Source organism: Ciconia boyciana, chromosome 1 (assembly GCF_034638445.1).
Source record: "Ciconia boyciana chromosome 1, ASM3463844v1, whole genome shotgun sequence".
NCBI lineage: Eukaryota > Metazoa > Chordata > Aves > Ciconiiformes > Ciconiidae > Ciconia > Ciconia boyciana.
Genome location: NC_132934.1, coordinates 10,351,668 through 10,375,177, shown reverse-complemented (window position 1 = coordinate 10,375,177; position 23,510 = coordinate 10,351,668). Strand labels below are relative to the sequence as shown.

The window sequence follows — 23,510 nt, the reverse complement described above, 5'->3', positions numbered from 1 at the left end:
TTTTCTTCAAGTATGGAATGGGGCTGCAATACGCTGCTTCATATCGAGGAGATATTCAACAGATATAACAATTCATATTCCCATTACTTTATGGCTGTCACACAAAGTAATTTATTTCCTTTCCCCAATCATAAAAATTGTACCGTATTCCAGCCTCCTGCAGCCTGCTCCAATTGCTTCCAGTGTCTCCCCTATCGCTTGCCACTCGTTTCTTTAAATTTCACTTCTCCATCCTCTTCAGTCTGGCACACACTAATTTCCTTTCCTCCACAGGACTCAGGCAGGTGGGTTATATTCAGAGCTCACATAAACAAGCAATCTTATTAGACAGTAGGTACATTCCCTGACTATCCCCGTAATCAGTTCACATTTACCTCTCTAAGTGCTTGAAAAATAAATAAGCAGATGGTGAAGTCAGTTAATTTTCCACAAGTGTTGTGGCAGAAAATGAATCTTCAGGAAATGTTTCAGATGGCAATTTTTTTAACTCAAAATCAACTGCTTGCCTTCAGTTATACTTTTTACCTTTTTTAGTGTGCTAGGGAGGTATAAACTATACATGATACAGAAGCAGTGGCCCTTTGACACGTCCAGTGCTGCTGTCTGACATGACAACGTAAACCATCTGGCTCTCACAGATGCAGTGTGCAGGGGTGCAGGGGTTAATATTGTATTTCCCCCCCTCATTCTTGGTGCCTCTAATAGCTACTGTCAATCAAGCACCCTCCTCTTCCCCAGCTCCGGGAGGAGATGCGCATTTGAAATTCCTGGCTAGGTGGTACAGGAAAGGAAGGAGCAGGCTCTAGCTGAGAGACTGAGGCAGGCCAGATTATTTTTCATTGCAAACCTAATAAATTCATTTATTTGTCTTATTTTCACCTTTGCAAGGGACAGGACCCAGGTTGACTGTCAGATTTGTCAAAGCCTGAGAAGAGGTGGGTACTGCTGCCTCCTGCCTGCCCCACTTTCTCTCTGTATGGTCAGACCCGGTTTGAGAAGGCAGTGACCCCTCCTGCATGACTGTCCAGAGGATACAGAAACTTGTGCCCTGGAAGGGCAGGTGAAGATGATTTCACTCATAGCTTAAGTATGAAAAGGAAATCAAAAGCTAACAGTGTCCGAGGCAGTTCAGATAAATATACTCCTGACTTCCCTGGTTTGCAAAGACGAAACCGAGGGTCAAGAGAATGATTCAGGCACACAGGGACTAACAAACTTACTGCATAAATGGCCAAAAATGCAGCAAATTAGATTTTGTTGATAAAAAGCTAGAAAGCTAAAAAGCTTAGCTAAAAAGAAGCTAAAACAAACATCCTCTTTCAGCTCCAGGGCCAAACACATCATTGACTCCAGTGTCTCGCAATCCAGAATGTTAAACCAAGGTTGGATCTGGCCTCTCATCTCTGATCATCCTTTCTATAAATCCTTGATAAAGTGTGTGTTAGTTTTATGGTACAGTCATAAAACAGCCAAATGTAGAAGTAAATGACCTCATACCAGTTATCTCTCTGCAGATAGATTCACTTGGCAGATAGCCAAGAATTGATTGACACACATCTTACGGAACTAGAGTTAATTAATATGTCTACCAATTCCCAAATGGATCTCAGGAAGCAGAGAATCTGTTTAATGCAGTAAGCAATGACATACCGCGTGTGGTCAAGAGACAATCACTAATTGCCAAGAATGCATTCCGGAATAAAGCATTAAAGAATATGAAAGAAACCCCTTTGACTTTGCAGCTCCTTTATCCCTTCAAAACCTTATGCTTAGAACATTTTAAAGACTCATGTTTCAAATATCAAAAGACATTTTTATAGGGAAAAATGGTTCCCAGACTATAAAGTCAACACTCAAAAGGTCTGTTAATTTTTCTACAAGAAGAAATTCTGATTTTTAAATACCTGAGTCCTCATTCGTTTAACAATGATGTCTTTATTTTCAAGGAAATCTGCAAATCTGAACTACAAAACCATAAGGTAACTTGAAAGAGCTGTTCTTTGGAGATCACAGAAGCTACAAGTAACACAACTACGGATTCACCAGTAAAACATATCCATAAATTAAGTAAGTGACTGCTGAAAATACATCAAGAGCCTGGTTGCTAAACTGAAATAATCCATGGAGCAATACGCAGGTAAGCCAGACTGAAAATGGAGTAAAGTGGACTAATTTACATTACGTACTCATCTTAATAAGAAAATAAAAGATTGGCTTTTCTGGAGAAAAAAACAATTGAAATGGAGCACAGAGACATTCTAGTCAAATCTTCAGCCAGGAAAACGAGTATAGTCCCATTGCTTTCTGTGAGTGATACTGTTTTTCACCAGGGGAGACCATGCTTATCTATTTAGTTATGATGATCACTGACAAAACAGTACAAGAGCTACTGCAAGCTTTCTGCAGCGCTAAGCAAAAATCAGTAAACTACAGATTAAAAAAAATGGGGGGAGAGGAAAAAATGATTTATTTTTCACTAAAAAGTAAAGAAACAAAAGCTAGGTCACATATGAAAAACTGTCAGTGTGTTAGGGCAAGTCTGAGAAGGGGGATTTATGAATGTGTGACACTATTTTCATTCCCAGTTGGGAGAAAGCTGCCATGCTGTCAAACTGTACCGACTAATGGGAGACTAAAGGACAGAGTTGTCCCCAGAATAAACACACAGGCTGAACTACCCCTCTTCTAGCTGGTATCTGTCCTGACCAAAAAAAGAGAGTTCTTTTAACTTCATGAACCAGGCAGAATGGGCTTACTCATATTTATTTAAGCCCCTGGGGGAAAAGATGCTGTGTAGGGGAGAAAAGTACAGATTCTGCTGTGATTTATCAATCAGCACGTCAGCACCTGATCCAGGAGCAGGTCCTACCAGATCCACTCACCGAGCCACAGAAACTAGTGAGAGTGCATTTTGGCAGGAAGACATTGTGGCTAAACACCACTAAAGATTAAAAAGAAGAAAAAAGAAAAATATTGTTTTAAGATAATTTACCTCAGGATGGCTTCCAACTTCAATATAGGTGCAGACTGGATGAAAAGCCCCTGTTCCGCAGGCGTACAAGTGGGTTTGGTTGTAAGCCTTAAGCACCTTGATGAAATTAGCACATTCTCTCTGCAAAGAAAAGGGGGAAAAAAAATGTATCCACAAAGTTAATTCAGTGATTAAGACTAATGGGAGCTCTTCTGTGTTAGGGTTGTATGGCTGAATGAACAGATTTTAAAAGTGTGATCATTTCATGCTGTTTATAAGTTTGTTTATTGCTAAGCATTTAATAAATAGCCTGATTTAGATTCTCATTTAAATATCTTTGGTTGCCATTTAATAAAGCATCCACCCCTGAAGAAAAGATTACACAAGAATATTTCCTAATTTTTGTTTCAGACATGCTTCATCTTTGTAATTTATGCTATTGCCATGTTTGTAAGACAAAACCCATTTATAGAAATGTGTCAGAATGAAATAATGAAGAAAAATGGACCAACTGTTTGCTTGTATTCAATTAAGTAATAATTAGAAGAAAGATGGGCCAGATGGAAGGAGTTGATGAAAAACAAATCATTGATATAAAATTTCTAACAATAATATGAATGCTGCCTCACCCCCATTATCTGTGTTTAGGGCCCAGTTTTACAAAGATGAATACATACGCTAAACTTTAATGCAGTTATTGACACTCCCTAGAATATAAGCTTTGCAAGACTTGGACTTTACATTTTTTACCTAAGTGAATTATCCATCATGAGTAATTCTAGTTTTCAGCAATTAAAGACTTAATAGCAACACTAACAGTCCCTAGTACAAACATTATCTGTTATCTGTTAACAAAAATGCCATTATTAATGCCTAATGTTATTAAAATGGAAATGTCTAACCTGATAGTCAAGATGTCAACTTTTTCTGTTTATTTAATATTTTTATTTCAATCAGGTCTAATGACTGATGAAAATGAAAAGAAATATGTAAATGCCTGCAAATCAGTCCAATTATTCAATTACGAATAATGGATTTCAAATAGGAGAAAAATAAGAACATTGAAATAAAATAGCTATTTCCAGTAAAGTTTGTGTTTAAAATGAAGGAAACCTTTCTATGCATATTTGATTACTTTTTTGGTACAGCACTCAACTGTACCTCTCCAAGTGGACCAGGGCCCATGGAAACACCACCTGAGCTACCGCCTCCACAGAAATCTCATTGACTGGCATCATCCGTCTCTGTAACTTGCTTGCTAATTAAACCAGGTACTCTCAAACACAAAATAATGGCTCTGCCAGGAAAATGTATGTGCAATTTGAGGCATGCCTTGGGCCACCACGGGGAAAAGCAACGAACTTACACAGATAAAATACTGTGCATATATACACAAAGGACTGTAGCGAAACGACATTCCAATTTTGGTGTTTATTTGCATAACTGATAATGGCAATGTATTAAAAAGAGCACCCAGAGAAAAACATATAGAATCTTACTACGTCCTTGGCTTACTGCTGATAACTTATCTTTCCGACTGAGATGGAAGAGAAAACATAGAGATAGTTAAGGTAATCCAACAGGAAATTGAAAGAAATGGAGATGAATGTTACCAGGGGTCTTTCTTAATTCTTTCCATTCTGACCTTTCTTAATAAAAACACACACAATTTCTGGTGCATACGTATTCTTCCTCCCACACATGTATAAACATGAACATACATTTATTATATGTATATGTATCCACAGACTGCTTTCCACTGTCATGTTGGTAGAGTACTAAGCAAATACCTGGCATAAATCATCAAAATTACAGTGTATGTTTCGATGTTGTTCTTAATGCTGTTGTCCTTTGTTCCTTTTAATAAAAGAAATATGGCAAACCCATGAAAGTGTGTTAAAAATTCAATGTCTGCAAGAATAAAAATGGGCAAATACTACAAATTCATGTAACATTAAAAATAAACAAAATTTAAATAGATCCTTTCTTAAGCTCTGATATTCTGTGTTTCAGATGGGGCATCTGACTTTGACTCTACCTAATTTAAAACTGACTAATGATTTGTACATTATTAAATAATTCAGAATTTTCTCACTTAGAGTTGTATCTGGCCGAATTTAATCACACCACTGTTTCAGTAGGACTGTGCTTTGCCTTGTCTGGTTTGATGTATGATGATTTAAAAAATGTCTTTGTGGTCTACTACTATGGTCTGTTAAAGTTTTTAAAAATTGCCTGCCTGAATAACATGAAATGTTAGAGGCCAGTGGACACGTACCTTTGCAAAATGCTGTGGGTACATGGGCTAGATCCACAGCCAGTGTGAATCAAAACAGGTTGTGCTGATTTCAGAGGAGCTATTCTGATTTACAGCAACATGCTACCTGTGACTCTATATGCATTCACTAAATACTGTTCAGCTGCTTATCTATAATATACAGCAAGAAGCTATTAGATAGCTAATACTTTAAAGGTGAGACGAAAAAACCTACTTAGTTTAGGGGCAGAGTTCTCTTTGATTTCTATGGATGGAAATTAAGAAAAATTCTATCACCAGCTTCACTGAATTATTCCAGATTAGCCTGGGGGGGGAGGAATTAACTCTATCATAGCCATATTTTAGCTTCAAGTGTTCAGTATTGACAGTAGTGTAACTGCATTTATATCAGTAAAGTTAATCTGGATTTATAATATATTTCCAAAAGCAGATTTGGCTTATTCATCCCCGCTTTTAAGCTCTCCCTAATTCCTTGTACATGTTTTTTACCATAGATGTCTGAGAAATACACAACCTAGTTAAACAATGGGGAAGGTAAATACCTACAGCAATAAACCTTTGACTATGACAAATAAATTTATACAACATTAAAAGTTCTTAGTCCAGTTCAGACTGCTCTTATAGCTTCCCTGTGTTTTATAGCTGCATAAAGGAACCATTAAGGTCTATTCAGTAAATTCTCATACACCTCCCTAACAGATTAGGTTTCTTTATATATTTTACATGACTGTAAAAAAATAAATAAAGAGGGGTATTAAACCACAATAAATGACATCAAAGTAAAGTTACAGTTCTGATTTAAGCCCTTGTCAACTCAGGAAGTTCAAAGTAAAGTTTCTGCCCTGCCTGGGAGACGGTGCTATTCTCACTGGAACAACAGCAACAGGGCATTGATTTCAATTGCAGGGTAATCAGATTCCCTCCTTTGTCTACCTGTGCTCACGTACAGCTGCTAAGGTACAGCGTGATGTGTGGAAATGCTGCACCTGCCCTTTCGCAAGTGATATTCTGAACTTAGCAAGAGTCTGCTTCATGATGGTGAATATTAGGACTTCCCAGTTACCGTGGCTATGGGGAAAAAAAGCTTCCCATAAATCTATAGTGTAACAACTTCAGCAGCTTTGAATGATTCGCTCAGACTCCAAATCTCAGCACACATGTATGCTGAGGGAGATATTCTGATCAGGAAGATGTGTGTGCAGTGAGGTGACTTGGGTCTGCCATGCCATGAGACTTGGGTGACTGACTCCCGTTTTCAGTCACCGTTTCCTCAGTTCTGCCCTCAGTGCAAGGCTCCTACAATGGTACCTCCAGTTGCGAAACCTGGCAGACAGCTCTGCCGGTCCCGACACTGGTGACTACGTCAACTCGACTCCAAAGCAACTCCCCGACCCCCTTGGCTGGAGGCCTGGAATGACTTGGGTGTCTCCAGCTGGGCTTGTCCCACTTGGCAGCAACGTCTCCCCTTGCCAGACCCCCGGGCCAGTGCTATAGTGTTAGTGTGGAGGTCTGTGCCAGCAGGACGAGGCATTTCACTACATGATAGCAGAGTCTAAGGCACTGGAAAGGAGACAAAGACAACAAAAGATATATAGTATCTCAGTAAAATACAGCAGACGGGAGAAAATATCCACCGGAGGATGAGGAAGTAACCCAGAGCCAGAAGCTGTAAGGAGCAAATTGTCAGGGAATTTAAACACTGTGTCTGCATGTGAATTCAGCCCCCCGGTACCTCTGTATCCATTGTCACTCTCCCCAGGAAAGGGATGTTGTTTAAAAGGAACATATTCTGGACATATCCATGCCCTTTGAATGTTGTTCCTTGTCAAGTAAAACAGTCAAAGGAAGAAAATTACACTTTTCAAAATTATTTTCCAGGTGGAAATCAGTTTTTTGGTTTTGTTGGGTTTTTTTTTCATTTGTTGAAAGCAGGGTGGAGTGGGAGTTTAAAATACTTTTAGCCTAATAATGTGAATGAAAATGAATGCGAGGTTTGCAAAGTTGTCTGTAGGCAGGAAAGTATTACTTAGATGGGTTATGAAAATAAATCTTAAAGAGGAGGAGCACTGGAATCACCATAGTGAATAATTATAAATTCTTCCACCTAATAATCCTGTTTATTATAATGGACAGCTTAATATTAGGAAACTTCTTGTCTATATAAAGCTAAATACTGGTTTATGCCCTAAAGCTTGAGTTTATATATACATACATACAGCAGAAAGCATAAGTGAATGCATAAGGAACAGCATGATTGAGGTAGATATTCAAAGAGAAAATTAGGTATATCATGTGGGAGTTACTGCAGTACTCAAAACCCCCATTCATTTATCTTGCCTAGCCCTGGAGAGTATTAATCTTCATTTATATTTCAATAAAGGGTATAAAGTCTCCCCAGTGTTCTGCCTTTGGCTTTGTGCAGAAGTACCTCTGTCTTAAAAACCGAGCAGCTAAGTTCATGTCTGAGACCTCTTAGCATAGCCTGCAAGGTCTTTCTGTCTCTGTCCTGACAGAGGGAACTGCTTCAGGTAGCTACTGTTTTTACAGTGTAACTGCTGGACCTGCTTCTGCAAACAGTCCTGTGATGGCCAACGTCCTCCAAAGCACGGCCAAAGAAATGGTTCGTGCCCTGTCCTGGCTCTGCCATGTGCAGTGGCTGGAGCGCTCACCCCAAACATGGGGCACAATCCAGTTTGTTCCTCTGCTTGAAGGAATATGGACTGTATCCCTCCCCAAAGCCCAAGCAGACACTACAGGCTGGGGTTGGTTTGGCATATGAGGGCACAAGGACATCCAGCTGAATCCATTCTACCTTGCGTTCAGGAGTTAAAGGTGCGTTTGGCCACCTGGAAGGAACAGTGCCCCAGAAGTTTACTGGGCATTCCTGAGTGAGAAAAAGGTTTTAACTTCAGGTACATTACAGATGTTTACACTTCCTCTGAACTTGACTGAGGAGGTTATTGGGTTCAGATCCTCAGCTCCACGCTGACAGTGTATTGAAAGGAAAGTGGCTAAAATCATTTGCATCATACTCTGGTAATGCAGCCAAAGCACCAACCCCGCTGCAAATTCTGCTGTACTAAACAGACTAAACAAACTAAACTGTTCCTGTTTGCAGAACAAGTTGAAAAATTATTAGACTGTCACTTACATTTAGAGTGTGAATTAAAGTCAAAGAGGTCCAGTGTGTCTGGACAGAGACCTTAACACTAAATTTCAATTCCAAATATTATATACTACGTATAAGGGCAGAGGCCCTGTCTTGAAGAGAAGATAAAGTGTTAATTAAGTTTTCCATAAGGGCACCCACTATATGAAGATCAATATGTCTGACTTACTAACCAAACATACACATTTATTTTTTAAGAGTTTTCTAATATTTATATATCAAATTGATAGAAGGGCTTATGCAGAGAGAGATTAGCCTGAAAAAATAAATTACAAAGAAAATGTCTGCAACCAAAAGCATAGGAGCCAAATGCAGAAAGATTGAAAAACAAACACTACAGATATGTAACACTGATTAGGCTGTGTTATGCAGACTTTTCCCGGACAGTTACAAAAATAAAGTCCATCCATCTGTCAAAACATCTGCTCCATGGATGAAAATTAAAACAGAATTTAGGTGGTTTTTATGAGTTTCCAGTAACTATCTCTCCTCCAGAAGCCTGGAACTTACAGCCTTCGATCTGGCTTACTGACGCAGCAAAGAGTTTTTAATGACATCTTTTTAAGTGGAAGTTAAAGGGTAATTCTCTGTGACCAACTAATATCCAGATTTTTCTCCTTATTTTAAGAAAGCTGTTCCAGCTTTTTTTAACCAGCATTGATGTCCATACTGCTTCCCAGATATTACAGCAAATGCAAATAGCCAGATTATGCAGAGCAATAAGGAGAAGGCTAAATAATCCGTTACAGTATCATTAGCTTCAACAGTTTTCTGCTGAGTTAATCCAGATAAGGATCAGACCCTGTAATATATTCTTCCTTTATTGGAGCCTTCCCACATAGCCAAGTGATTAAAATATCAGAAGGTTTTGTCTAAACTGGATGGACAAGGGGATTTAAAGCTATAGTCTAACAGCTGGACAAACAAAATAAATACGTGTTTTGTCTTTCAAATCAAAGTGGATGGACAGTTTCCATATAAAGTCCCATACATGACTTTAATGAATATGTTTACTTTTTTCTTCTTCTTCTGTCCAATTAGTTGAATTCTCAAGTGGCGAGGTCAGGGATATCCATGGAGAATAAGTAATCCCTGATATTACTGCTGTCGTTCAAATTTATCACAATGCTGAAAGATGTTCCGGACTTATCAGGGAGTTTTTTAACTTCTGTCTTTTGCTAGTGGGCTACTGCCAGCTGTGATCAGTTCAGTCTGTATCGGCTAGGTATCTTTTTCAGCATGCAGCCGCATTGTTTCAAGGAAAATATTTCTGGAGTGTTTGTGCAATAAATATATGTGAATGCCATGTACACAGACGATCGATTCTCAACTAGATCCTGCAAACACTTTAGGATGTCAGTAAGCATGTGCAAGGAAGTCCTCTTCAGGGTGAGCTCTACATAGCATATGCTTTCACAGCTCTTGCTGCTTGTGTGCAAGTTTTTGTAAAATGCAGTAAGACTATTTAAAAATTGTTACTGTTCTCCTTTTTCTATTAAAAACATTGGTCAAAGAGCACAGTCTGCTTAAACAGGTCCAGAACAGGCATGGAACAAAGCAAATTATTCCAGTCCTTTTTAAAATGCAATGATCTTTTTAAATTTTATGTTACTGCAGTAAGCTAATTGGTAACACTGCTGCAAAGCTACTGTGCTAAGTGCTGCATTGGCAGTAATGGGAAAGTCCCCCAGTGTTAGGAGCTTCCTACAGGCCTTAATGGGTGGGGAAATGATGCCTGGCACCTGTACTCGATGAGATAACCTTCCAGCTGCACCTGTATAGACAGGTGTATGATTTTAGAGCAGGCAAGGTCCGCTGGCATGAAAAAATTTGCAGACTGTGATTTATTACTGTGCACTCCTTGCAGTTTGGATCAATAACATGATTTCCATCCCTGTTTTGTCATTATTGTACTTTGCAATTAGCAGGATGAATGTTTTATAGTCCTACCCTCTGCAAAAGAGTCAGTCTGCAGTGCTGAGTGAAGTTAGTCGAGCAGCTGAAGTATCGGGGTCTGTGTGACAGAAAGGGATTTCTATTAACTTAGTTCTTGGGGATTACATCCCCATTAGTCAAAGCCTTTTAAGCAGTGTGTATTGCATCACACACACACAAACCCAATATAAACCTAGAATATGTCTAAGTAAACAAAATAGCTAGTCTCTTTTATAAATCTATGTTATTTTGTGGACTGAATTATAATTGTACTTGTCTTCCCACCTCAGAGCTTTGAAAAAGCTGACAGATCCCCAGATCCACTGGCCCTTATACTGGATCGTGATCTGGAGGACTTGACTCCTCTGGAGATGTCAGGAATGACACTGCTCTTAGGCATGGTGACCAGTGCCAACATTACGCAGGAACCATTGATTAATTCCATATTTAGATTTTCCTCTGCTGTCAAGATGTGCCCTGAGATATTTCAGACTGAAGGTGGTGATGAGGGTTGATAAGACATTTTTGGTTGCCTAGTACAGCTTACTGTACTTCCAGTTATCTTTCCAATTAAATTTTGCCTGTTATCTCTCTGATTTTTTGATATGACAAGAGTTCATGAGAATATTTAAAACGTATAATTTACTCAAGTTGCAGGATGTCTGCATGAATTTAAACCATTAAAGCATCAAGACAGGAAAAAAGAAGCCAACTAACAAAGTATATGATAAACAAACGCCACTGAAAAAAAGCAGATATATCCTGATTCCTTCAAGCCACAAAACTGCATGCAATATTAGCCAACAGTTGTGTTGTCAGCACACTTGCACAGCAGATGGAAAGCTCCTCTGGTTCTTCCTTTTTGTTAGTGCGGGTGCAACACAAAATGTCTCCCTGCCTGCCTACCTAGTTGCAAATCTGGTGGTCACTACTGGTACTTGGTCATCTGGCACAGCGTTTACTGGTTTTTATTAGCAGAGGCTAATCATGGAGGTAGCTAAGCCAGGTGGGATACTCCCTAGGGTCTGTCCTGGAAACAGTCATAAACCAAAAGCCATTAGAAGAAGTCATTAGAAGCCATGCTTTAAAGATGCCTCCCTTGACTGCATGGACTAAACACATCAGGCCTCCAAATCTTTGTCATTAGCACTAACCATCTGACCTAGCGATCTCAGGAAGCAAACTTTATCCAAATTTTTCTGTATTCAGTATGTTCAAATTACAAGACATGTTTCCAGTCCTTAAATCTTCATTCAGCAGATGAAGATAATAATTGTTCTGGACCTGTGAACAGCTAGAGGGATGCCAAGAAAAGGCTGTAGCAGTAAATACCTGATTTAATGACATCTCATATTTTTGTACATTTGATTAATGTGTAGTTAACAAGATAAGACAAAGTCTTTTCCAGATGCAGTCCAGCAAACAAGTGGGTTTTCAGGATTTTGCAGTCACAGCATGATTGTCGTACATTAAAAGTTTCCATGAGCATTAGCAAGCTTCCTTTATTTTGAATTGTTATATTTTTCAGTAGTATGTACTTCCTACAGTACAAAATGAATTTATTTAAGGAACAGAAGAGTATTTCAGATATAACTCAAAACATTGGAAAGCCTTGAGGTTAAGCAGAAGTTCTGACCATAACTTTAAAACAAAATTGGTTTTGCTCTGTAGAGTAAACCTGTCCCACATTTTGGGCATGGCTTTATTAGCAAAGAAATGAACAATACTGCTTGGTTTCAGCTCAAGCAGTCTCACCAAGCTCAGCAGCAATTTAAGTTGCGACCACAGTCTAGATCTGAAGAGTGTCTCTTGTCTATCTCTTCTATCTGGGTGGGGTAATCACCTGTCTCCTGGAGAAATCAGATTACAGTCTGCCTTTCGGAACAGGATCAACACCTGCTCATTGGGTGGAGTATTTCAGACAAACAGGTTGTCAAGCCTGCTGTAGGCACATAAAGCACTTACTTAGACTCCATATCAGTCACCTTGCCTTTATTCAGCATATTACAGGCATATCCTGTAATGACTTCTACTCACAGCCACCTAAGATAAATACACTCAAAACTTCTGTGTTGAAAGTGAACATAAGACCATGAAGTGTTGAAAGGAAGCAAAAGACTGTTGCATCTATAAGAGACAGTTGCTTAGCAATATGTGTGCCTGTAAATAAACGTACTCTGTAAACTAGACTATGACGTTACATGCACTTTACTGTGGGAATCCGGACATTTGTGTGTGGATATTAAAGTATTTTCACACCACAGAGAGATACTGAACAGAGAAACCTTAAGTGACAGAAGCCTAAAATTCCCAGTCAGTAAAAATTTGGCACCAAAGTGCAATTGTTGAAATGAGAGTTTGCTGAGCGGTTTTGTTTTGGTTTTTTGGGTTGTTTTTTTTTTTTTGTTAGTTTGGTTTTGGGGATTGGGGTTTTTTTTTTGTTTTTCTTTGTTGTTGAGGGGGTTTTTTGTATTCATGATACATGTATAGCAACCTAAAGTTTTGGAAGATGTTAATCGGGAAGGAATTGCCCAGGGGAAAAAGAGATCAATAGATGATTTGATCCAACGCAGATCACATCACTCAGGAAAAGAAAAATAACAAGCAAACAAAAAAATCCCAAAAGCAAGAGAGAAAGATATAGATTCTCCCTTTATTTACTGTTCTTACTTTTCTTGTTCCACCATCTTCAGAACACAAAACTTTCTCTACACAGAAAATCTTTTTTAAAGATCTTCTGTTGACATGAAGATGTGGAAACTGAACAAAGCATTAGCATCAACATAGGAAATAATTACATATTATTTCCTAGGTTATTTTAAGAACTGTCCCTTTAACTAGTATTTAGTTGTTTTACTTATTACAAAAGAAAAACAGACAATATTTTAGACTTGTGTGCAGCAGGGAGGAATTTAGTAGACCTATTTTTGGTATATGTAAATAACAGGACTACAGAAAGAAAATTAGTTGTGGACTAATTTAATAGTGACATAGTGACCACATCTTGAGTATAGAGGAACTGTGATATGTGATCTTTCAGAGTAGACCTATCCTTAATTTTTAAACTAGCCATCCTTTTACTAAAGCAACAGAAAAAAAACCCAAAACTAAACCAAACCAAACCAAAAAAAACCCAGTCTGTGTGCTAAAATAGAAAAAATGTGAAGCAAATTCAGAAAAAAAAAAAAAAGTGACTGGCACCAAGAGAAAGGCTTTTCTCTGACTTCATGAGCTTCATACTGAAGCCCTGAAAGAAAACAGGGACTAAACGTATCGATCATTTTTACTAGTTATCCGGTTATTATGTTGCTCTGCAAAGAAATGTACAAAGAATACATTTACTCTGTCCATCTTGGGATGCAATAAATCATAACAAGGAATTACCAACATAATTTTGAAATAGCAATAGCTGGTAACTCAGACATAAATAAAAGTAATTCTCAGACTTTGCCAAGGACAAACTAGGGCTCATGAGGAACACCTACTGATAAAAAATTAAACGCCATAATTTTGGGAAGGATTTTTCCTCCATTTCTCCTTTACTTCCCCTTTGCTAACTCTGTGACTTTGTATTTCAAAAACAAACAAAAAAAAGCATTTCTGCAAGACTGCATTAAATCTGAAGAATATTAAGTTTCCTTCAGAGGCAAATTTCTATAGTCACACCTATAAACAGAAAAATAAGCCCAAAATTGGAAAATTAGCTTTCTCCTTGATCTATATAAATTTGTGCCCCATACTCAAAGACTTAAATGACTTCTCATGATACATAAGTGGGTAAAATATTAAAATCTGAACAACTGCCAACTTAATTCTTCCTCTGTATAAGTACACAAGTTATTACCTTACAGGAACTGATTTGCCTTGGTCAGTTCATATAAAGAAATATATGCAAATGCCTAAATGAACACAAGCTGTAGGATCGACAGCTGAACTAAGAGCCGTAACTGAGGGTCCATCCAAGAACTGGAGCTGGCACAGCCAGAATTTCCCGGGGGGAAAAATTCTGTTAGAGCTCCACAGGACTTTGAAAGACTCCAGTGTATCATACTTCTTTTTTACCAAGCCCATTTCACCTCTAAGTGAAGGGGTTGTAGGTTTGTTTTATTTTTTTTCTCCCTATGCGTCTTTCTGTTTTGTTTGTAGTCTATGCAAAGCAGTTTTACGCAGCAGCAATATTAAAGCAGCACACTACTTACAAAACGTCTCAGTCCCTCGTCTCACAAACGGTAAGCAATGCCTTGGTAGGAAATCATGCCCATATTAAACATCATGGACAAGATTAAGGATTGAGCAGCCCTCAAGCTAATAATCCCAACGTACTAACTAGGACAGTTGATAGAGTTGAAAGGGATATGCAGGGGCACTATTTGCCTACAAATGGCTCATAAGTCACATTTCTCCTTGTAGTAGGTAACACTGAGAGTAAATTCTGTCCCTAACCTCACTGGGGGTCCATTGCTTTGGATGTTTGCTCATTTTACCCCTTCCTACTCCCAGAGAACATTCACCTTTCCGTTTTCCCCAGGCTAGATGGGGGTCCTGGGTCTTTAGGCTCTGTTGAAGGATTTCAGTGCTATGCTGGAGACAGGGAGCTAGAAAGGAAGTGGGGATGGCAGTGAAGGTCAGTGATAGAAAGCTGGAAATCTGGCTGTAGATGTCCTCCAAAGGAAGAACCCTGACAGAAAGGGGTGAACTCCTCTTTGGCACACCCAAAGGGCCAGAGATAATTTGACTGGAGAAAACTGTGCCTGTCAGATGAATTTAGAAGCAGGCTTTCTAGATACAGCCAGCATTGTATATTTAAGTTTCAGATTCCCTCCTCAGATCTTTCTTTACAATAACAGATGAAAAGAGTTACTTTTACTTTCTGCCTCCATGTTCTTCTATTTTCCCTAAGGCAACAACAGTAATAAAATGAGTTAAAGGGAATAGTGCTCATTTATTGCCAACTTTGTTTTTCCAAAGTATCACCAGATATGGCTGAGGGACACTTGCTAAGTTGCACACCACTTTTTCTTTTTCTTTTTTTTTAATTCTTTTTTTCCAAATTAAATCACTGCACACTGATGGATCTATAAGCCTATGGAATTCTTAATTTTCTTATGATTTAGGGAGGGTCTGGAAAACTTGAAAGGAAGCATAAACTGATGGCATATGAACATTTTGGCTTAAATTAAGTATTATCATAACAAATGAGATGGTGAATGAAATTACAGACATGTGATTCTACCTGCATGAACCACAAACTCAATAATTAAGTGCCAGCCACACTTAAATGCAAAGAAGCATGCACAGAATATAGCTATGTCATGTGTAGTGTAGAGTCATGATTCTTAACTGGGAATAGGTTTCTGAGCTACAGTGATTCCAAATTACCACCAAGAGAAGTATCAAGTATAAAAAAATGAATAAGAGTTGAATTCAGGTAAGAGTTAATAACTAGGTAAAATTTAATGGCAATTATATAGCCCAAGTAGATGTCTATCTCCTATAAATTATAATACAGTCAGTGGTAATACACACACAATGGTGCTGATATACTTTAGCTGTTAAGGGAAATGACACAAAAGTGTAACTCTCTGTATGGACCTGTTTGTTCATGTAACAGGACATATGTAGAAGATTGCTGGTACCAAGTAAAAGTACTTGGCAGTCTTTGTATCTGTTTGTATATCAACATTTAATTCTCACCGGAAACATCCAGGGAGTAACCAATTTCATACAGCATGCAAAGTATGTATAAGTATCTGTCATCATGTAGCTTGTCCTATATGACTTTGTTAAAGTACCCATTGAAATTTTAAAGATTTATACATGTCAAGGCCAGAAGGGACCATTTCAACAATTTAATTTGAGCTGGGATCTTTAAAAGTGGCTAAATAAATTAGATAGATAGTCAAATCACACTTGAAAATAACATCCTAAGGTGCCCTTCAGAAACACATCTTTAAAGCTTTCAAGTTGTAGAAATCTATCATAACCTTTAATAGGATTTCTCTGATTAATTCTTTACCACGTGAACTACTGCTATGGTGCATCAGCCAAATCTAGTGCAGAGATGTATCTAGACTAAACAGCAGCTCAAACTTTTAAAACAATAATAAATTAATAGTTTAAGGACTAGATGAGCTTTCCAGTCAAGAAGCTATCCCTACCTGCAAAGCTAACTACTGTTTCTGGTAACTTTTGTAACTCACCCAAGCTTCACTTTGCTGGTTTATGACATCCCAGGAATGTCAGAGTGGAATTGTAGCCACATTTTTTTTGCAGTTACCTATTATTTAACCCATATGTAATGCAGAGGTTGCCATGTGTTTCTACTGGGTCCCAGGTGCCTGTGAGATCTTAAAATCAAAATATTGAGGCTCACTAGTGAGGGATATGACTAGCAGCATGTCTGTACTGTAAGTTCAGTATAAAAGCTGAGAAGTATTCTGTAGAGACTTTGTCTTCTTTGATCGTTACCAAGGTCTGGTCAGGAATTGTGAGAAATATTCACAGGACTTACAGCAACCAGAACAGATCAAATGAGAGACTGGAGTCCAGAATAGCAAGAAATCCTCACAGAATTGCTCATTTAGTTGAATTACGTAAGCAAATATCTTATTTGTTATTTATAGTCTTTAATTTTTAATGAACAATATTACTTTGGTGCTTGTGATACCCTATACTGAGGAAATGGAAATATATTGTAATACTAAGTACTTGCATGGGACAGTAATTATGATTTTATTAGGAAAAAAAACCGTATTTTGTGGGAAAGTGTAGCAGTTAACATCTATCAGAGAAGTCCTGCTGTAAGTAAGTACTGCATAGCTGGGGTGAGTCTTTCAGCCTCTCTTCTCAGCTTACCCATATGAAAAAGAGATCCGAAGCATACTTTAAAAGGTTTATCTATCTACCCAGTGAGCAAAGCTTAACTAATTAACATATACTAAGCCCTTTAAGAAACAGAAATGAAAATGACTGCTTAAGGAACAAAGGGATATCAGGAGAGCGGGAACAGCTTAAGTCGGCCGCCCTCCTCAAATCCCGTGTGGACTGTCCTGAGCTACAAACCTGCTGCGCCTAGATTGGCATGACTGACAGCGTCAGTATAAGGAATCCCTCTGAAGGAGTGAAAACGACAGTAAATTACCTCTTATAATTATGAGAGGAAATCTCAGAGGTCATAGCTGAGGTTAGCAGCAGGGCAGAGCCGGGGTTATACTTGCGCTGCAGCTGCTGCAGTGCACCTGGCCTATTAGTGGGGACCTGCATTTTCAGCACTGACTTCCCCTGGAGATCAATAATTAAAAAAAAAGTTTTTAAAAAAGAACTCGATGTAGAAGTATAGACTGTCATGTAGAAAGTTTTGAAACATCACAAGTGAAGAGTATCTAATATCTTCGCAGTGGTACATGCTGAAAGCAATATTAAATCAAGCATGTTTTATATGCCACTTTATTTGTCCTCTATTTCTCTTGTTCCCTCTAATGAGAGTCTGTTGAGTTATTTTTATGGCCTTTATATTTCACACTCCCAAGGTACTGAGAATGGCTTTAAGGAATAAATGAGGGAGGAATAATAAGTTTCTTAAATGATCTGTAATCTTTATCTGTAATTACAGTTAAAGCAGTTACATTAAGTACTTAGTTTGTAATGCACTGTTTTATGGCAAGAATAGGTAGTTGTAAATATTTAAAGATGATGACCTGAACACATAAGGATATATATTCCATCCTTCTAGTTGCCTATCAAAACTGGACACACATTACATATGACCTATGCATTTATTTTTTTTATTTCTCACCTCCTTTTGTAGAGAAGTCTGAAAATTAAAAAACAAAAGCAAATCCACCCCCAACAACCCATATATGTGAAAAATGTTTTTCAAAACAAATTATCTGATTCTAGCAATATTTTGCTGTACTACTGTTATCCTCAGTTTGGGCTGCACCGTGTCCCGAACTCTGTGCTCCTGTTCTGCCTTGTTCTTTTCCACCAGCTCATGGGAGTGCTGCTTCTAATGCACAGGATCATAGCAGACAACTAATGCGCCAGGGTCACACACAGCATTGGAGTGTGATGGTGGCTTCACCTGTTACTCACGATCAGCAGGTATAGCCACCTTAATATCACAGGAAGCAAAAGAACCACGGTGAATAAAATAGTTACAGTATAAATAGTCCTCTCACGCTTACCACAGTCAGAGGATGGGGACCTGAACTTCCCAGCTCACTCCAGAATAATAGTGTCTCTATTTACAGTGAATGGATTGGAATCAGCCTAATGCAATGTATAAAACATACTCTTTCTTACTATTGTGAGTTTCTAAAAATAATTATTAAAAAATAAAACATTATACTTTCATTCTAGGTGCTGAATCTCTTATTAATTTTCTAAGTTTTAACCCCAGCTATAAAAAAAATCTACTTAATGTAATATCATAATACTTAGTATAAGATCAAGCTGCAAGGTTAGTTAATTTGCTCAGACATTTAACACTAGCCTTATTTTTTTTAACCTTGAATATTAGATATTCTAGTCCTCACCTTGCAAAGTACTCCTGAAAATTATTTGTGAACCTGAAGCTGGATTAATTTAAATGTATTATTTCTATGTAATGAGATAGCCCAAGTATCTGGCACTTTAGCTGTCCCTTCACATATATAGCTTAGCCCATATTTCTTAGTTTTTACCTAATCCACCTCTACTGTTCCCAAATGGCTTTTTATGAAGACAACTGTCCTCTATGGCCTAGGTAAAGACTGATTAAACTATTTTTATTATGACCTAGGAAATTATTCAAATGGAGCTCTCTAGAGGCATATGGTTGGCATTATGAATATTTTACAGAATCATCTCTGAAAATCAGGCCAATAACATATACACATGGGGCCAAGTTCCACTCTCAGTTATACCTTGGCAACCACAATGATTTCCCATTTGGCTATGCTATGCAAGTATTTGTTTGGCTTATTGCATGCAAGTATTTTTTATCTTTTTTTCCCTTCTTCAGCCCTGTCTTCCCATTTCCCATATTGTTGCTATAAAGAAGACAGTTATTATCAGAGTGGAATGACTATTATTTGGAGGCTACTGGCTATGTCTCTCCTACCTCATAAATACAGGCAATAAGATGTACACAGGAATGAGGGAAAATGTACAGAAAATTATGCCTAGTATAACAGTGTCTTTCCTGAGGCATCAAAACGGATGCAGAATGTTAAAACCACTTTGACCTCAATCTTGCTATGAACTCCATGCAGGAAAGAGCTCAGGGAAACCCACTGACTCCAGTGAGATGCCACAAAGAGAAAGCACTTCTTGGAACTCACTCTAGGACTGGGACCTGGAGCAGGGCAAAAATAGGTCAAAATATTATGTACCCTGAGATCAGGAGACAATTATACAAGGGTTAATATTTCTCATTCGGATGTCTCTCCTCCCTTCTCTTTCTTGTTGATTTTTTTTTAGAAAAATTCTATTTCATTTGCATGACTTCCATTTATAAATTTAACCCTTGGTCATAAAGACAAAATTTCATTATTTTGAATAAGAAGGCTGAGATAACTCAAGACTGAAGTTCTGATCGGATGTGTGACCTTACAAAGGAGGAAAAATACTTTCAGAATTAACACAATAAGACATAATAAAATACTTACAATGTTTTATAAAAGAAAAAAAATGCTAAAAAGATTTGTACTTACCAGAATATCTTTTCCAGCCCACTTGCACTCATCCCTTCGGGAATGAGATACAGGCCAAACAATCTAAAGACACAGAACAAAAACCACGTTGTGTTATTTCATGCTTCAATAATCACAAATTGCAGACCAAATGCTACAGAGTGTCTTTACCCAGTTTCTCCTTTCCCCATTCTTTTCTTTATTTCCTTTTCTTCCATAAAATTTGTTGACAAAGAAATGAAATGATAGGAACAAAATAGAGATAATAGGAATCACAGTAAAAACAATCTTGGAATATAGTCTATATTTTGAATCTCAGCAGTGAATCTTGAATACTAATGATAAGAGGGTTGACCCTCCATCAAGTGAGTGTTCTTCCACTCTTTTAAATCTGATGTAATGCAATGGAGACTGAGAGAAGAAAATTGCAGATACTTACTAACAATAAATCGGATCTATGTGAAATGCAATCTCATGTTAGAGTTACAGCATCAGAAATGAGGTGTTTGCCTCTTCAGTGTAATCTGTTAGTTCACTCTTTTACTAGGTTTAGTTAATTAAATAATAAAAAAGAAGCCATGGTATTTGAAAAGTATCACACCATCAAAAAATAAATGTTTATACTGTTCCTATAGAGCTACCCTAACACAAGTAAACCTAAACCTAGGTTTACTGTAGTGTTTGCTTAGCAGAAAATGGATCTCACCTCATACAGAGAAAATCCAGAGACCCTCACAGTCAATTATTCATGGTTTTTTGAAAAGCTTTTAGGAATTACATATAGAATAAAACATGATCTTCCCATAAAATGCCAGGCTATTCATTTGGGAGCCTCAGATAATGCAATATGAATGGCCATAAGTCTGGATTACAGCCTTGGTGTTCAATACAGTTTGTTAAAAGAAAGTGAAAGGCAAAGTATTCAAAAAGAAAAGAAAAATGAATGGATGGATGGATGACAGAAGAGGTCAAAGGAGATGTTACATATAACATTTGAAAATACAGTTTGCAACTACATTTTTAAATTCAAAATTTTCTTAAAACTTAATGAAATCCAAACAGCGATCGAACATCTTAAGTCTATAAAAGAAGGCTGAAAATTTTATGAGCACATTCTCTCTCAAAGGATTCCTGCTACTTCCTGTTTCTATTCTCAGCTTAAAATGTGCAGAGACATGTGAAAATTTAAATTTACTAGGTTGAAAAACATTAACCAAACTTCTCCGATCTCCCAAAAGGATCAGTTCAAGTTCAGTTCAAGTTTTGGGCAAAGATTTCTATATTATGCAAACCAGCATTCTCATCCATAAAATGAATGGCTAGATGTTCTTTTTCCTTATTCTCACAGCACAATATTTTCCTCTAATTTGGTTTAAAAGTCAGCTAAACCGAACCATTTTTAATAGACTGGAGAGTTTGGCCTTTTGAGTTGTGCTCCTTTGGATACATATGATGCTATCAGCATTTAGACAGAAACCTGAGTTCTTTTTTACATGGTGGAAGCAACAACTGGTGAAGTTTGAGCTCAAGTGCAGCATTGGCTTCATTGTGATTTTGATCAAAGTTTCTTCAGTGACCCTCCTGCCTTTAATAAGCAGATCCCCAAATTCTTTAAGCCCTTTGTCTAATCTTAAATAAAGTCTAAATTGTAAGTATGTTCTTTAAGTCTGTTGCCAACATTCAGTTCCATGTTACCAACAGCAATTCTTTACTTAATATAGTAATAATTGTATATAATTTCAAATAGCGTTCTAAAGGTATCTGAATATGTAAGTATTCCTCCCATTGTGCAGAGCTGTTTTCTGCAATGGAAACACCTTCTTTCCTTTAATTATTCCAGATGTTTTGCACATTAAGCTATCAATCCCTCAGAGAATTCAAATAAATAGCTAGTTTCCTTTATAGCTGCTCTAAAGAGAATAGAAAAGAAAATACCCAGTTTTCCTTTTATCCTTTTTCCTTAGAGAATACAAATGAATAGCCTGTCTTCCCTCTGAACAGAAAACACAAGGTATTTATTGCTATCATCTTAGGAAGCTAATAGTCAAACGGGCAAAAGGTCAGGAACACCAAGAAAAAAAATCCCTGGGTATTGAAGCAATATATCTCTCATAAAAGGGTACTCTCTATATTTTAAAATGTGCTATCAAAATACTTAAATATAACAAATCAAACCTCCATCCCATTGTTTACCTTCTCAGTATTTTGTCTTATTAAAATAAATGAAAAATGAAATTATTTATTTAGACTCCAACAAAAGAACATCACTGAACTGTTTGTCAGCTTTTAATTTGTCACCAACTTTTACTGGAAAATTATACTCTGCATCAACAATGGCAAGCTTTTATGGACCTTTTCCTCTTTTATTAATACTGAGTCTATTTTGGTTTGAAAGCTGCAGAAGCAGAGAGCCTAGAAGTGTTGGGTTAAAGGAGAAAAATCAGCACTCGGACTCCCAAACAGCTTATTTTTATCTGCAAAAAAATAAGGAGTAATAAGGCCTTTTTGTGTAAACTGTCATAATAGTTTTTTAGGTTTTTTAGCAGTAAACATGAAAGTATGTCTTGTTTGGGAAATAGCTGGATTACTCACTTGTCATTTACTTTTTCATAGTCTGAAAAAAACATTGTAGATTATACAGTCATGGGTTATAGGCTCATTATATATTTCTCTTCATAGAGTCAGCAAATGTTTTTGTTGTAATAGTATTCCTGACATCCAAACACTTTCTACATAATTCATACAGTGCCCAATATAGTCTGAGCAATAACAATTCTGCAACATTAAAAGTATGTATTTACATTGTACAAAATATGAATGAATACCTTTTGATATTCCTTGATGTTAACCAGGTTGAAAGAAAATATGTGATCCTTTGCTCCAACATATAGCCGACTCCGTTCTTCATCCAAGAGGAAAGTATGGTAACTGGAGCTATTAGCTAGTCCATTGAAATGGATTATATTGTTGGATTCCAACATTTCTGTAAGATAAAGGTAATACTTTCCTTGTTAATATGGTCAAATAAAATACAGACTTATAGTTTTACTGGTATGGATTTCATTTTAGGAATTTATACTTATAGAGTAAAATCCAGTGAAAGTGTTATGCACCTGCACCCATGAAAGTTTTTATTTCAAGTACCAAAACCCAAACTGCTTGTGAGATTCAGCTCTACACAAACAAAGGTCAAAACATCAGTGAAATCAATTAAAATCCTGTATGAGGTTTTAGGTGGTAAAATTCTATCCATGTAACTCATCAACTGTTGGACAAAGTTCAATTTTGTTCGATCAATGAGATTTACAAGGATAAACCTGAGGATGACCAGCCGATAAAAACCACATCTAAACACAAAATCTCCTACTTCCAGCAGACAAAACTATTTCATATAGATCTGTAAGCTATGAGAAAGAGAATAAGAATGACTAGTTGACAAGGCAAAATAACATGTACAACCTATTCTTACATTTATTACTATCT

At 37.3% G+C, this 23,510-nt stretch overlaps 1 protein-coding gene across 3 annotated transcripts in view; it reads right to left on the bottom strand.

Moving 5' to 3' along the window:
* SEMA3A (semaphorin 3A) overlaps positions 1–23,510 on the bottom strand; it is a 176,068-nt gene that overhangs the window by 102,889 nt on the left and 49,669 nt on the right. For all 3 annotated transcript variants that reach the window (XM_072858416.1, XM_072858432.1, XM_072858423.1), the window contains 3 exons: positions 22,853–23,010; positions 20,049–20,111; positions 2,993–3,112 (listed from right to left, as the gene is read on the bottom strand). In XM_072858416.1, the coding sequence (XP_072714517.1) occupies positions 2,993–3,112; positions 20,049–20,111; positions 22,853–23,010 (341 nt within the window). The remainder of the gene's footprint in view (positions 1–2,992; positions 3,113–20,048; positions 20,112–22,852; positions 23,011–23,510) is intronic.